Raw genomic sequence first — 16,044 nt, 5'->3', positions numbered from 1 at the left:
ACAGGGAACTGTGAAGACTGTAAGGATATCCGGGCATCACAGGTGGGGTCTTGAAGGGTTTTTGGACATCTAATTGGCTCGACGCAGCAGATGTTTTAATTTTTTGTTTGTACTAATACCTGTAGACTTTAATTATCTCAATATTACATGTTAGTTAACATACATTACCTAATGCAAATTATGCTCCATAGTCACTAAAAATGTAACAATGTCTTTTCGTAAGTTACCCACTCGAAGGTAAAAGTTTTCTCTTGTAAGGAGACACCGTCCATTTTCTATAGTACTATCTGAAGGGCCACCATGATAATTATGTGGTGTATGTAAATTTGAATTTAAGTTGTAATAAGAATAGGTAGCTGCAAGATGTACAGTATATACCTGCTTTTAGCTGAAACATTCAAGATCCAGTGTGAGTGTTGTTGAAGGCTTCCACTGAGGTATAGTTTCTGGATCACTTCCAACACTTCACATAGGTCTGATACATTTACCCTTTTCTAGATCATTGTTCTCTTATATTTTCATCTGATACCTGCAGTAGCTTTGTTCATCAATCGTTCACAGACGTAAATAGTATGACCTTCAAACACGATCTACACTTATCCCTTATAGTAAGCTAGTCCGTGTCAATTGGATCTTCCCAATCATCCTATAGATACCTTGAGTTCTCCTTTATGCTATAAGTGCATGCACTTAATATTATATGACCGTACCTTGGTACAATTCGTATAAAACAACTTACAGTAGGTGAATTATCCTTTACCAAAGTTTCCCGTTTTCTACCGTTTTCTGTGACTTTACAAGCGCGGTGGGTTTGAATGTTATGTAGCGTAATATGAATAAAAGAGATATTGAGGATGACAAATGTGCGCAGTACACAACTGTATTTACTTTTAGTAAAATTGTACTGATCACCATCATACATGTTAGTTAACGTAAGAACAGATGATTCATATGTTACATATGGCAATGTACAGTATTTACATACCGTTAATATATTAAGATGCGTGATGTATATTATTTTTGTATGTCACCATTGCACGAGCGGTTTTCAATGAAAGAAAGGAGATACGAAATATGCATGTCTTGTGATATTTAGTTTATTTTTTGCATTGGATGTGAATTATATTGGTTCAATGTATTTTCTATTTTTTTTATCATATAATATGTACTTATACAAAGAATTTCTGAGCTAATATTTTAATTGTAAAAGATGCATTGTTTACTTTACTTTCTTTTACTTTTATCCTCTTCACAACTGATCGGCTCGTTAGCCGCTTGGGAGATCGGTTACGTCTCTGTTACACACTGTTGGCAAGTACTGGGCATGCCCCACTCCTGAATGTATCTGAACCTGCTCCAGTTATAGAGCGGGGTCTGCTAATACTTACTGCTGAGCCACCGAGGCCACCATTTGTAAGAGCGCGCACCACAAGCTGCCACCCTGTAAGGGCTTGGCACTCTTACAACTTACATAATACTCTGACCTGGTAGCGTGACGTGAGAGGAAGGCTCATGGGTACATGTAAATATAGTATCGAGTATTAGGGAAAATACAACGGAGAATACTGTAGGCGAATCATAGACCCACATACAAATACGATGTTTATTAAACACAAAAATGGTTACAGAAAAGACGTTGTATTCACCCAAATCAGGAACTCCTGGTACCATGCCCTCAGGCTCAATTTACTTGCACCACTACTGGGTGTACACACACCAAAACACACAAACTTTTACAGCACCTTAGTACCATTAAAGCCAGTGGCACTTGCCAGTACAACACTCAATTCCCCAGGGGCAATACTCCAGCGGCCGCAATGGGAGTCTCATCACCAAGTGACACCTTCCAGCAAACTCCGATAATTCCGGTGGACTAACACCACCACACCAACAACCCTACCGGGTTACATACTGTACTCATCCACCAATGATGGGGCTGGCAGTTGTTTGGGGGCTTGACGATCCTGGTTCACCACGCTGGCATGGCGTTAGGGGAATACTACCCCTTATGGAGCCCATAGGGGGTAGGAGCCTCTGACGGTCGGGGTTCACGGGGATACCCGATTCTACTGGACCTCAGAAATCTCCCAAGACTAGTGGATGCGTCCTCCACGCTACAGACACGGCCTAGGCTGCGTTAAGGACCTGTGGGTAGGAAGCTGGCGGCTCACTGCTGTGTATAACGAACTCAACGTTTCAAAGGGACATACATCAAGGACGTAAAATACTTCACTCAAAGCACATTAACTTCGTTACTGTAACACTTGCAATCAAACTATTAAGTAGGTCAAATCACTTAAAAATGGCGAATTACAACACGGAGAAGGTGGAATGACCTACATGTGGGTGGGAAGCATGGCGGCTCACTGACGGTTGAGCTGCCCGCCGCCTTCCACCCACGCTAAAGTCACGGATTCCACCTACTCAACCATTTCACTGAATTACGTTACTGTAACACTCTGACGTTTGAAACTGAGACTACGAACTCAGTTTCATTCCCTACTTTTATCTTCACAAACAATGTTCTGACTGAGCTATCAAAAGCAAGAATTAAATTGATCACAGAAGGATGGATGGCAACAGGTCTCAACACGCAGCACCTTGCTACAAACTCGAGGAGCAGATTCAAAAAGGTTCCCTAGAGAATATGAACTAATTCCTCAGTTAACCTCCCTACCACAATTTCACCATGATTATCAGTCTCTGCTAATCATAGGTGAAAAAAAAGGTTTACAGGGTCTCGGTAGCCGAAAGAGTTTACAACTTCAGTCAACAAACACACGATAACTCGATGACGTCATCAAAGAAACAGAGAGAACGGCAAACATTTCCACTGGGAGACTCAGAAGGTTTTGTGGACGTGTAAGCGTAATATGGATCATTAGTTTAACAGCTGTTAGTTTAACAGCTGTCATTACGGTCATGAAACAGTGTTGTTCATTAGTCTGGTCTTGAAAGAGCTCTCACTCGGTGCCGTCACAACACCCCACCTCGGTGTGGATGTGAGATCAGGAAAATGATTGTAATCTTGTTTCATCCATTGTATATCCTACATTTTGGTATTAATTTACTCACCGGCATTTGGGGTGAATACTTAGTGATACTTCTGTGAACGGAGGAAGAGCCATATTATGGGATTAAGAAAAATAAATTACTAAATAAATTCGGTTATAGGACCATGCAGTGTTAATGTGTGTACTATTGTTTTGCTGTAAATATAACAAGTGTTAACTATTGTTATGCCGAGGCATAATTTGGTGTTATAATGTTTTTAAACAAGGTGTTTTGATTGTTTTCTGTCTCATGCAGCAGTTATTTATGCATCTGACGAGACGATACTGTATATAAGTGGCAGTGAGCGGCCTTAAGGAGTCGATCACTTCTGTTCTTAGCGTGAAGAATAAGCCTAGTAGAACAACTGAAGACAATTGTTGTGTAAGTATTGTGGAATTGTTGATTAATATAAAGTGAGAAGACTTTTAAGGAATTGTACACTGGTAGTGTTCTGACTACATATTCGAAATGTGAAGTCCAGCTGTGAAGCCATTACCCTGTTAACAGTGTTGTGAAGAATTACTTTTTATTAAAGAAGATACAGTACACAAGTGTGTTTTTGTGAGCTGGTGGAAATCTACCTGCTTGTTGTTTGTCTGTACACTGATACCGATTGTTGGGAAATTACCGAAGACTGGCGGGACAGCCAGTGGTAATTTGACAACACTTGTGAGATTATGTACTCCTTCTATACATAGGACCCTAGCCGCTGGTAACCAGTGGAGGAAGCTGGGTAAGTGGTAAAAGGAGGGGGGTCGTAACACTATTATAAATTAGTATTTCTCAATCCTGACTCAATTTGCACAGTATAATGAATGGTTCTCGGATGTATTCTCACAATGTAATTATATCAAATGTTATCTTCAACTGGCAGCTAGAGGTAACAAAGGATTGTCTACATGATACTTGGGTCTGTTAACCAAAGCTGTTTTTTCAGAATGTAAGTTTGATTAATGATCCTAGGAGTTGGAGCACTGCTGAAAGAGGGATTATTCAGTTGTGGCCGTGACACGAGCCTGTGTCCAGAGTTGTTGAGATTGACACATTCAATAGTGAGTTTTACCATTGTAATATGTAGTGAGGTGTATTGTACTGTACTGTGTGTAGTACTGAGGACTGAGAGTGACACTGCAAGTAAGTGAATAGTGACAGTTTTTTGTGTGCAGTGTATTTCAAGGTTTGTTAACCAGAAACATTGTGTGATCAGGCTATTTTTGTATTCAAGTAAACAGCAAATGGCAGAAAGTGTAAATGTGCAAGAATTTCTCTGAAATCCAGGTTGTACACCAGCTCTATCAATGTACGAAGAAAGAATTATATGAATTAGTATCTTTATAGGAGATTTCTTTAAGGTCTAGTAATAAGTGACATGCAGAAAGAGTTGGTGGAGAATTAGTTCTTTTTGGGAGTGTTAAAAGAGATTGAGGAAGAAACTGAGGGGTTGGCTAACCATGATGGCAGGATGCAATTGACTGAAAGTTGGCATTGGAATGGTTAAGGTTAGAATTTGAGTATAAGAGAATCCAAGCAGAGGCAGAGAAGGAGAGAATCCAAGCCGAGAAAGTGATGAGACTTACAGAATTAGAGGTAGAGACAAAGATGGTTGTAAGACTTGTAAACAGAGAAAAGGTCATAGAGTTACCAGAGTTTGTTGAAGAGGAAGCAGATGATTTCTTCATCCAATTTGAGAAAAATAGCAAAAATTAACGAATTGGGATGAAAATGATCGGGCTCTTCTGGTTTAGACGCGGCTCATAGGAAAAGTAAGAGGGGTTTATGCTTGTTTAGATATGACAGTCTGTTGATTATGAGGCTGTGAAAGAGGCTGTGTTAAACACGGTTCAGATGAATCCAGAAGTGTAGAGGCAAGATTCAGGGATATCAAGATATTGCAAAATCAGACTTACTTGAAGTTAGGTAGGGAATGTAGAATGAGATTTGATAGGTGGTGCAAGGCAGAAGAGGTGAAACTTTTGAGGATTTGAGACAGCTGATCATGTTAGAAGCAGTTTAAAAATTTGTTATAACCCTGATGTGAAAATATGAAATAAATTAGGGATGAGATGAAGGATTTGGTGTAGGCGGCACAAAGTTAGCGGAGCAGCTAGCAGTGGCATATAAGATGTACAGAAAGGATATCTCACACAAACAGGGTGGAGATAGGCAGTTCAGAACCCAGTAACATGGGAAGGGTCAACAGAACCAAATGTCGCCAGGTACTAAACGGCGCAATCAAATGGTCAGGTAACTTTGGGAACAAGGCAGTCAGTGGTCAGGCAATATTGTGGCTGAGAATTCTCAAGGGCAGTCACAAGGTAGTTTTTATAAATCACAACATGGAAATAATAATGTAGGTCAGCAAGGGAGACTACCAGTGAAAAGCTATAGTAGTAGATCAGTAGTAGGTCATTCATTTTAAATCTCAGTGTAGAACGACTCAAAAGTCAACAGGGTTAACCATATCTTGGGAAAAACTTAGGACTTTTCACAGGTGCCAGACACTGTGAGGTTAATAAGCCTGCTTTGAGGCATTTATAACTGAAGGGAAAATCTCCGTAGAAGGAGGACCCAAGAGGAAAATTACAGTATTAAGAGACACTGGGGCAGATCAGAGTGTAGTCCTCAAGAAATCACTGGAGTGGACGCTGGGGTCTTTTTCAGGTGATGAGGTGAAAGTGAAAGTGTTAGGCCCAAAATTGACCATACCCATACATGTAGTGAACCTTAAGACCGACCTTGTAGTTGGTAAAGTTAAAGTTGGGGTGACGGATGAATTACCGGTTGACTGAGTAGATGTGTTATAGGGTAATGATCTAGCAGGGTACCGTGTGGTTTCGGAACCTAAGATGGTGGAAGATCCTCTAACTTGTGATGGGAATGACACTACTGAGGTATCTATGAGTGACATAAATAATGTAAATGTTGAATGTGATGCAGTGAGAGAGGAAGTCGAAAATTTTTATTTTATTCCTGTGTGCTGTCACTAGGTCTATGGCTAAGAAAGATCCATGTGTGGATGGCATTGATTTAGGCCAGTTGTTCATAGACAGTGACAAGAATGATGAGGTAATAGTGCAAGAGGGAGACAAAAATGGTAAGGTAGAGTTGAAGGTAGATTTTTGTCCAGATTTTATTGTTGACAAAGGTGAATAAATCAACTCACAGCTCAGGGATGACAGTTTAAGAGAAATCTGGAGTGAGGCTGAGAGGAATGGTACGCCTGATGATAACTCTGTGGGATTTTACTGGGAGAGCCCTTGGAGCGCCACCGCTCCTAGGGCCCCTGGGGGCTCTGCCGCCTTTGGAAGGGCCTCTAACGGGAGTCGCCGCCCTGGGAGGGCCTCTAGGGGAGTCGCCGCCCTGGGAGGGCTTTTGGAGGCACTGTTGCCTCTAGGAAAACCCCTGGCGGCACTGCCGCTTTCTGGGAGGGCAACTCCAGGCGCCACTACCCCTGGGAGGGCCGCAAAGACGCTGCGGCCCCTGGGAGGTCTCCTTAGAGTTACCCTGGAGGCATCACCGCCTCTGGAGGGGCCCCTGGTGGTGCCTCAGCCCATGGCAGAGCCCATGGGGAACCGTCCGTCCCTCTGAGGGCTCCTGAAGGCACCGCCACCCCAAGGAACACCCCTGGCGACACAGCCGCCACTGGGAGGGCCCCTGGGACGGCCCCTGGGGGTGACGCTGTTCAAAAGGAGGTCCCATGGGGGCGCCATCGCCACTGGGAGGTCCCCTAGCAGCGTCTTTGTATCTGCGAGGGTCCCTGATGGCACCGCCACCCCTGGGAGGGCCCCTCTGGGCGCCACTGCCCCTGGGCGGGCCGCTGAAACGCTGCGGCACCTGGGAGGTCTCCTGTGGGTACCCCCGCCCCTGAGCGTGACGCTGACCCAAAAGAGGACGCCTGGGGACGCCATCGTCCCTGGTAGGTCCCCTGGGGGCAGTTGTTTTTGCACTATTTAGAACTCTGGGAGATATACCATCAAATAAATACTCCTCCCATCGCATTTCCAGTATCCTCTCATCCTGAACAATGACAAGGAGAATAAATATCCAACAGGAAAACATAAGTTGGGGTGTTGCACTGACTGATTGCTCTGTTCTCCTATTGGCTGTAATTTATTGGAGTTACATTTTAGTCCACCAATCACAGTTAAGTACAGGATTGCTGGACGCATGCAATATGTAAGACACCAAGATCAAGCCCCTGGGGGCTCCGCCGTCCCTGGGAAGGCCTCTGGGAGCGCCGCCGTCCCGTGGAGCGCCTTTCGGGGCGCTGACGCACCTTGGAGCGCCGTTGGGGTCGCTGACACCCCTGTGAGGGCCCTGGAGGAGTCACCGCCCCTACAAGGATCCCTGGGAGCACCACCGCCACTGGGAAAGCCCCTAGGTTCGCAGCCGTGTCTGGGAAGGTCCCTGAAGCCGCCACCGCTCCTGGGAGGGCCTCTGTGGGCGCCACCGCCCGTGGCAGGGCACCCCCACCCATAAGGATAGCCCCTAGGGACGCCACAACTCTTTGAAGTGCCCCTGGGGGCTCCGCCGCTCCTGGTAGGGTCCCTGGGGTCACCGCCATCCCCAAGGAGGGCCCTTGGGTGCGCGGACGCCCTTGGAAGGGCTCCCTAGGTGCTCCGCCGCCACTGGAAGTGACGCCCCCCCTGGGAGAACCCCTGACGGTGCCGTCACACCCGGACGAGCCCTTGGGGGAGCCACCGTCCCTGGGATCACCCCCACCCCTAAAGGGGGCTCCTCGGGGAGCAACAGCCTCTGGCAGGACCCCTGGGGGCTCTGCCGCCCCTGGAGGGACCAATGAGATGGCCCCTGGGACCACCGCCGCCCCTGGGAGAACCCCTGATGGCACTGCCATCCCTGGGATGGAGCCCTTGTCGCCGCCGCTCTTGGGAGGGCCCCTGGAGGCCCTACCTCCCTGGTAAGGTCTCTGGGGTGCGCAACAGCCCCTGGGAAGGCTCCTGTGGGTGTACCGCACCTGAGAGGGTACCTGGGGTCACCGCAACACCCTAAGAGGGGGCCCTGGGGGAGCCACAGTCCCTGTCAAGGGCCCTGGAGGCTCCCCCGCCCCTGGTAGGACCTCTGAGGTCTCCGCCATCCCAAAGGAGGGCCCCTGGGGACGCCGCCACCCTTTAGAGGGCACCAGAGGGGCGCCACCGACCCTGTGACGTCCCCTAGTGGTCTCTCTGCATCTTTGAGCGCTCCACCACCCTTGGGAGGGTTACTTGGGCGCGCCGCCGCCACTGGGAGGGCCTCTGGGAAAACCCCTGGTGGTGCTGCCTTACCTGGAGAGGGCCCCTGGCGGCGCCACAACCCCTGGCAGGGCCCCTGGGGTTACACCGGCCCTGGGAGGCCCCTGTGGTCACCGCTGCTTCTAGGAGGGCCGCAGGGGGCACCGCCGCCACTGGGAGGAGCTTTTGAGGTGTGGCCCTCCTTGGCAGGGTCTCTAGGAGACCCGCCGCTCCTTGGGAGAATTCCTGCGGCGCCGCAACGCCTAGGAGGGCCCCTGGTGGCGCCACATTCCCTGAGAGGGACCTTGGGGACGCCGCCGTCCCTGGGAGGGCGCCTGGGAGCGCCGGCGCCTCTGTCAAGGCTCCTGGAGCCGCCACCGCCCTTGGAAGGGCCTTTGGGGGCGCCGCCGCCCATGGGAAGGCCCCTAGAGGCATCGCGGCACTTGGGAGCTCCCCGTGGGGCACTGTCACCCCTAAGAAGAGCCCCAGGGGACGCAGCGGTCACTGGGAAGGCCGCTGCGCGCTTCGTCGCCTTCCTTGGAGGACTCCATGGGGCGCCACCGCCCCTAGGAGGGCCCTTGAGGGGCACTGCAGCCCCTGGGAGGGCCCCTAGGGCGTCGCCGCCCCTGAGAGGTCCTTTGGGGTCACCGCCGCCCTTGTGAAGGCTCCTGGGGCACCACCGCCCCTTGGAGGGCCCGTGGATGGCGCCGCTGCCGCTATGGAGAGCCCCTGGAGGCGCCGTCGCCCCTGAGAGGGCCCTTGGGGCGCAACTGTCTCTGGCTGGGCCCTGGGGTCACTCCCACCCCTAAGGAAAGCCCTTGGGGGCGTCGCCGCCTTGGGAGGGCCCCTAAGGGTGCCGCCACCCCTTGGTGGGTGCCTTTGAGCACCGCCGCCTCTGGGAGGTCCCCTTGGAGAGCCCACCGCCTCTGGGAGGGGCCCTGGAGGCGCCACTGCCCGTGGAAGGGCCCCTGGGGGTGCAAGAGCCTATGGCAGGGCCCCTCGGGGAGCTTCTGCCCCTAACGAGGGCCACTGGAGGCGCCGTCGCCACTGGGAGGTCCCCTGGGGGCAGTTGTTTTTGCACTATTTAGAACTCTGGGAGATATACCATCAAATAAATACTCCTCCCATCGCATTTCCAGTATCCTCTCATCCTGAACAATGACAAGGAGAATAAATATCCAACAGGAAAACATAAGTTGGGGTGTTGCACTGACTGATTGCTCTGCTCTCCTATTGGCTGTAATTTGGTGAATATACATTTTAGTCCACCAATCACAGTTAAGTAAGGGATTGCTGGAAGTATGTCTTTAATACAGAGAGATTAAGATCCGAGTGTAGGAAACTCCAGGGAGCGAGAGTACGGGTTTACAGATTTGCTCTCGAGTCAGAGCCCTGCCGTGGATTCAGAGTGTGACCGACCAGCACTATTTTGTTTGACTACCAACCAGTGAACTCCCCTTGACTGTTTGTGTTAATAGCTCTTGTATGCATTATTATGGATGGATTATCGTTAAGATAACTGTCCCAGGTCGATTGTTGAGACCAGAAATATTACTAGCACCAGCAGTAGAGTTCGTTATGTCTGTGAATGAATCAACTGTTCTTACAGTTGATATGTGATGATGGATCGTATGTGTTTCCTTGTAATAGTATGTTGCTCTAAGTAATACCACCAGTCTGGGCTATTATTGGTCGGTTTGTTTTGTCCTAATGTTACAGTAACGAAATCAGTGATTTAATCTTTTATTTGTTGTTTTGAATAATGGTTCAAATTGTCATAATATTCACATTTTATTTTAATAAATATCGATTCAGTAGAATGTGTGTATCACCGCTCATTCCTTTTAACAATAGACATCTCTGAAAATACCATAATAATATACTCATGTGCCTAACCTCTCGTGTCTACCACACTACCACTGGCAGTGAGTTACATTGTATTGTAGAAATTATATTCTAAACAAAGCCTGGGTGGTGGCAGCGTCTAGATGTAAGTAAAATAATTATACGAATGTGTAAAATGCAAAAGAATGTGGTTTTCCCAGGTTACTCCACAAAATAGAATATAGCAAAGTAAAGATGAGACTAAAAAGAAGCAAGAGGAAATAAACAAATAAGTAAGAATATTGAAAGAAATACAATAAAATAAAAGTAAATAAAAATATAACTAAGGTGGTTATAGATATAGAAATAAAGTGGCAATCTTGTCCTCTTACATAATAATTCAACATAGTAATGTAAATAAAGTACTGAAGCTTGTCTTCACAATTTGTGACTGTTAAAACTGTAAGGAAAATATTGTGTACGGGAGGTGTAAAACAGCTTCAACCAGATGCCCAGAATAAACCGGTTATATCTGACAGGGCGTAACAACGGTTATGTTTCCTCCTTACAGTATACAGTATCTGTAGGTCCACACTTGCTCTGACAGGAAGCCAGGCCTATGGAACCGATTTCCACTTTACATACCAACATTATTTTCAACCGTGAGGACTGTGAAGAAAAACGTTGTATTAAACACATTTTATTGTTTTTCACATAAAAGTATTTTAACATCCTAGATAAAAGGAGTCTTCTGTACATATTTACAGCAAAAGTTGTAAAGTAATATTGTCTATTAATTATCAATTTGCTATAAAGCCAATTTAAAAATCAGTATTCCATATCTACAATGTTTATGATATCATACAGCCAAGTGACAGAACCCCACCACGTACTTACTTCAACAACCTTTGACAAAAACAAGGTAAAGAAAGAAAAATATTGTTTTTAAACCAAGTTAATCCTGAATATAGTTATACTACAACTACTATTTAAAAATATTATAACCCTAACCAACAGGTGAGTTACTTATAAACCCCAGAACAACATTATATTTACTGCACGCTGCTGATGTCATCAACCCAACCTCTCGGTCATGACGACAATTGTAGGTTGAGCCACAACACTCATCGTCTCATTGTCCGAGGCGGTAGAGGTGATGGTCAACCTTGTCAGGAGCACCATAGTTGCTGCTTTGAGACTGCATTTTTTTATTTGGGAAATCATCGTGTATATATATATATATCTTTTCGTGCGTCTCTGTCATAGATCAACAGTGATATTACAAGCCTAATGAATGAAAATAAAATGTTTGGAGTGTCTACTTCATAAAATATTTCCTCAATATTTGGTCACCGGAGCACTAGCATCATTGGCTAATTGCAGACTGTCTGGACGCACCAGCTAGCCAATCATCGAGTGATTCAAATAACCAATCATTAATTGGTTGTCTGTGACTGCTTGAACTCAGTAGCCAGCTAGTCGTCGACCGAATCCTAGTCTAGCGGGCACTCGTTCCAGAATTGGTCGGATAAAAAAATTTACTCATTAACACATAGAAATTTGCTTTACACGTAAAGTGGCCTGGTGGGCCCTTACACAACAGTGAGGCCACGTTCTGGGCTGGTCTGGCACGAGCGGTGAGGAGCTTGGTGCCAACAGGGGGCCAGAACGGAGGTGCTATGGACAAACTATAGATGCTACACAGACAAAGGAGAAGCCCCGTACACACAAAGGATTCTACCCTCACAACAGCGGCACAAACAAGAGAAACATCACACACATCAGTGGCACCACACACACAACAGAGGAACCACACACACAAATGAAGCACCACACACACAACAGAGGAACCACACACACATAAATGAAGCACCACACACACAAAGGCACCACACACACAACAGAGGAACCACACACACAAATGAAGCACCACACACACATAAATGAAGCACACACACACACAATAGAGGCACACACACAATAAAGGCACCACACACAACACAAATGAAGCACCACACACACATGCACCACACACAACAGAGGAACCACACACACAAATGAAGCACACACACATATGAAGCACCACACACACACACAGGAGGCACCACACACAATAAAGGCACCACCACACACACAAATGAAGCACCACACACACATAAATGAAGCACCACACACACAAACAGAGGAACCACACACACACAATAGAGGCACCACACACACAAAGGCACCACACACACAAATGAAGCACCACACACAGCACCACACACACAGCACACACACAACAGAGGCACCACACACACACACACACAGAGGCACCACACACACAACAGAGGTACCACACACACAAATGAAGCACCACACACACATAAATGAACACACACACACAACTGATGCACCACACACACAGGCACCACACACACAAATGAAGCACACACACACACAAATGAAGCACCACACACACATCAGTGGCACCACACACACAAATGGCACCACACACACACAAGAGGCACCACACACACACAAAGGCACCACACACACAAATGAAGCACCACACACACACAACACACACACACACAACAGAGGCACACACACACAATAGAGGCACCACACACACACCACACACACACACAACACAGAGGCACCACACACATAAATGAAGCACACACACAACAGAGACACGACACACACACAGATGAGCACACACACAACAGAGGCACCACACACAATAAAGGCAGCACCACACACACATAAATGAAGCACACACACACAACAGGCACACACACAATAAAGGCACCACACACACAAATGAAGCACCACACACACATAAATGAAGCACACACAACAGAGGCACCACACACACACCACACACACCACCACACACACATAAATGAAGCACACACACACAACAGAGGCAACACACACACAGACAACAGATGCACAACCACACACACAACAGAGGTACACACAAATGAAGACACACACACAAATGAAGCACACACACACAAATGAGCCACACACACAACACACACACACAAATGAAGGCACACACACATAAATGAAGCACACACACACAACAGAGGCACACACACACAGAGGCCACACATAAATGAAGCACACACACACACACACACATGAGCACACACACACACAACAGAGGCACACACAACAGAGGTACCACACACACAAATGAAGCACACACACATAAATGAAGCACACACACACAACAGAGGCACCAATAACACACACACAATAGGCACCACACACACATAAATGAAGCACACACACACAACAGAGGCACCACACACACAAATGAAGCACACACACACATAAATGCACACACACACAACAGAGGCACCACACACACAACAGAGGTACACACACACATAAATGAAGCACACACACACACAACAGACACACACACACACACACACAACAGAGGCACACACACAACACACACACACAAATGAAGCACACACACATAAATGAAGCACACACACACAACAGAGGCACCACATACACACACACACACAAATGAAGCACCACACACACATAAATGAAGCACACACACACAACAGAGGCACACACACACACAACAGAGGTACACACACACAAATGAAGCACACACACACATAAATGAAGCACACACACAACAGAGGCACACACACAACAGAGTACCACACACACAAATGAAGCACCACACACACATAAATGAAGCACACACACACAACAGAGGTACCACACACACAACAGAGGCACACACACAAATGAAGCACCACACACACATAAATGAAGCACACACACACACAACAGAGGAACCACACACACAAATGAAGCACCACACACACACACACACACACAACAGAGGCACCACACACACACACAAATGAAGCACCACACACACATAAATGAAGCACACACACACAACAGAGACACGACACACACAATAGAGGCGCCACACACACAACTTATGCACCACACACACAAAAGATGCGCCACACACACAATAGATGAGCCACACACACAATAGAGGCGCTACACAAAATAGAGGCACCACACACACAATAGAGGCGCTACACAAACACACACACACACAAATCAGAGGCCACACAGACACCCGCACCATAACAAAACAGTACCAGCGAGAGTAACCACAGGCGTCTGGCATTATCCTCCACCCAGCTGCCAATGCAACTGAGCAACGCCAGACGAATGTTAGACCGATCTTAATTTTAAAGGGAAGGTATAAAATTCTCTCCTCACTGCTTACCTGAGACCAGCCACTGATTAGCGCAAACAGGTAAAATATACAGGTGTAGTAGAATGTGATGAGATAGCAGTAGTGGTTATATCTTCCGCAACAAAAACGCTTCATAAATCTCTACTTAATCGGAAAAACAACAACCGTTCTGTATAAAATACAGCCTGTATATATATACATTAAAAACAACTCAATAAGAGTATTACCATTTATTATTAGACTCGAGCCACAAGACGACACCTAGTTCATTTCTGCTGAGGCCTGTCGGTCGGCGGATACTTTATAGGGGCATTGTCGTGGTCGTGACGATATTAAGCGCATGTTTCGGCTTTAACTATACATTATTTTCTGAGTTTCGACGGTCTATACTCTGATTTTCATGTTGTATTTGTATTATACATTGCTTAAGTAGTTGTATGTGTATATTATACACTGCTTTCACATTGCATATTAATATTTTGGTTTGAAAACTATATATCTAAATATTGGTTTTTCAAGCCAAATTCTTATACATTGGTTTCAGTTATATAAAGCTATATATTGGTTTCGAAGTTGTATATACAATGTTTAATGTTACAACCAGAGCTGGGGAATGAGAATAGTAGGGGGCACTGTATGTGAGCAACACACTCAACACAAGGCCAACGCACTCTTCCTCACAACTGTGAAAAATATGCAAAACTAGAAAAATAACTAGTGATAAAGCAACGTACAAGAGCCATCGACCATGGGATGCAGCCACAGAACACACCCACAGAAAACAACCGTGGAATGCAGAAGCACCTGGATTGAGATGTGTACAACAGCAGCGAGGAAAAGTGTTTAATTTATTTTATATAATCAAATGTAAACAAAATTTTCCAGTGTACACAAGTGAGCAAACTCTTGTAGTGAAGCAAAACACTTCCTAAGTACTGAGAACTGCACTGAGCGCAGGTGAGAAGGAAAGTTTCAAGCTTATCGTCTCATGCATGCGAGAGACCTAATCAGCTCGTTATCAAGTCGCTTACAGGCAGAAAATGTTAGGAGTCCTTTCGAACAATGAACGAATACAGTAGATGATTTTTGGATGTGTTTCTGTATATATTCAAGAAAGAAAATGTTTTCATTTTCATTTTTGCAAAAGATTAAAATTCTGTTTATTAAAATAATACTCTTCAATTTACAAGTTACCTTCAGTACTAGTGAAACTGTAACATATACTGGCCTTAAATGGTGTGTGTGTATGTGTGTGTGTGTGTGTGTGTGTGTGTGTGTGTGTGTGTGTGTGTGTGTGTGTGTGTGTGTGTGTGTGCACATCACACATTTATTTATACACGGACAAAGACACAACCATCTTCCCAACTTTTGGTGAATACATCACGGAAAGTCGAACCATCCGATGCCACCCATCACTGAACTGAACAACTGGCAGCCAAATGATCCTTGTAAATAAGTAGCCAGTTACACTATTTACTGTGTCGGGTAATAGCCGATAGCAACCACGGCTGGAGAATGAGAACAGTAGAGGGCACTGTATGTGAGCAACACACTCAACACGACTGTGAAAATTATGCAAAACTAGAAAATTAGTGATAAAGCAATGTTTTTATATGCTTATCTGAGTTCCATAATTATAAACCCCTTCCTTATAAATAACCTATACAGTATTATGTTAAGTTCATTTTAACATGTACCACA

The 16,044-nt window shown here is 45.8% G+C and overlaps 2 protein-coding genes across 2 annotated transcripts; both read right to left on the bottom strand.

The window, feature by feature from the left end:
* Nucleotides 1-6,781: 6,781 nt before the first annotated feature.
* LOC121862500 (translation initiation factor IF-2-like) lies at nt 6,782-8,717 on the bottom strand. Its single transcript, XM_042360806.1, has 3 exons — nt 8,337-8,717; nt 7,331-8,041; nt 6,782-6,979 (listed from the first exon to the last, which is right to left on the bottom strand). The coding sequence occupies exons 1-3, from the start codon at nt 8,715-8,717 to the stop codon at nt 6,782-6,784; spliced, it is 1,290 nt and encodes a 429-aa protein (XP_042216740.1).
* A 174-nt stretch (nt 8,718-8,891) lies between these two features.
* Nucleotides 8,892-9,773, bottom strand: LOC121862499 (basic salivary proline-rich protein 2-like). The gene is made up of 2 exons (XM_042360805.1): nt 9,728-9,773; nt 8,892-9,250 (listed from the first exon to the last, which is right to left on the bottom strand). Exons 1-2 carry the CDS (start codon nt 9,771-9,773, stop codon nt 8,892-8,894), a joined length of 405 nt encoding a protein of 134 aa, XP_042216739.1.
* Nucleotides 9,774-16,044: the final 6,271 nt, after the last annotated feature.

This window comes from Homarus americanus, unplaced genomic scaffold (assembly GCF_018991925.1).
Source record: "Homarus americanus isolate GMGI-L3 unplaced genomic scaffold, GMGI_Hamer_2.0 scaffold31037, whole genome shotgun sequence".
Classification (NCBI taxonomy): domain Eukaryota; kingdom Metazoa; phylum Arthropoda; class Malacostraca; order Decapoda; family Nephropidae; genus Homarus; species Homarus americanus.
The sequence above is the reverse complement of the archived record's forward strand: the minus strand, read 5'-3'. Positions and strand labels throughout refer to the sequence as shown.

What these genes read in the sequence shown, in the direction of transcription:
- LOC121862500 (XM_042360806.1), bottom strand. Translation starts at nt 8,717, where the DNA reads ATGCCTCTAGGGGCCTTCCCATGGGCGGCGGCGCCCCCAAAGGCCCTT. An exon ending in CCGCCAGGGGCCCTCTCCAG is followed by an intron (nt 8,042 to 8,336) that starts GTAAGGCAGCAC and finishes CGGTGACCCCAG; the next exon opens with GTACCCTCTCAGGTGCGGTA. An exon ending in GACCCCAACGGCGCTCCAAG is followed by an intron (nt 6,980 to 7,330) that starts GTGCGTCAGCGC and finishes AACTGCCCCCAG; the next exon opens with GGGACCTACCAGGGACGATG.
- LOC121862499 (XM_042360805.1), bottom strand. Translation starts at nt 9,773, where the DNA reads ATGCATACAAGAGCTATTAACACAAACAGTCAAGGGGAGTTCACTG. An exon ending in CAGTCAAGGGGAGTTCACTG is followed by an intron (nt 9,251 to 9,727) that starts GTTGGTAGTCAA and finishes TTGCACCCCCAG; the next exon opens with GGGCCCTTCCACGGGCAGTG.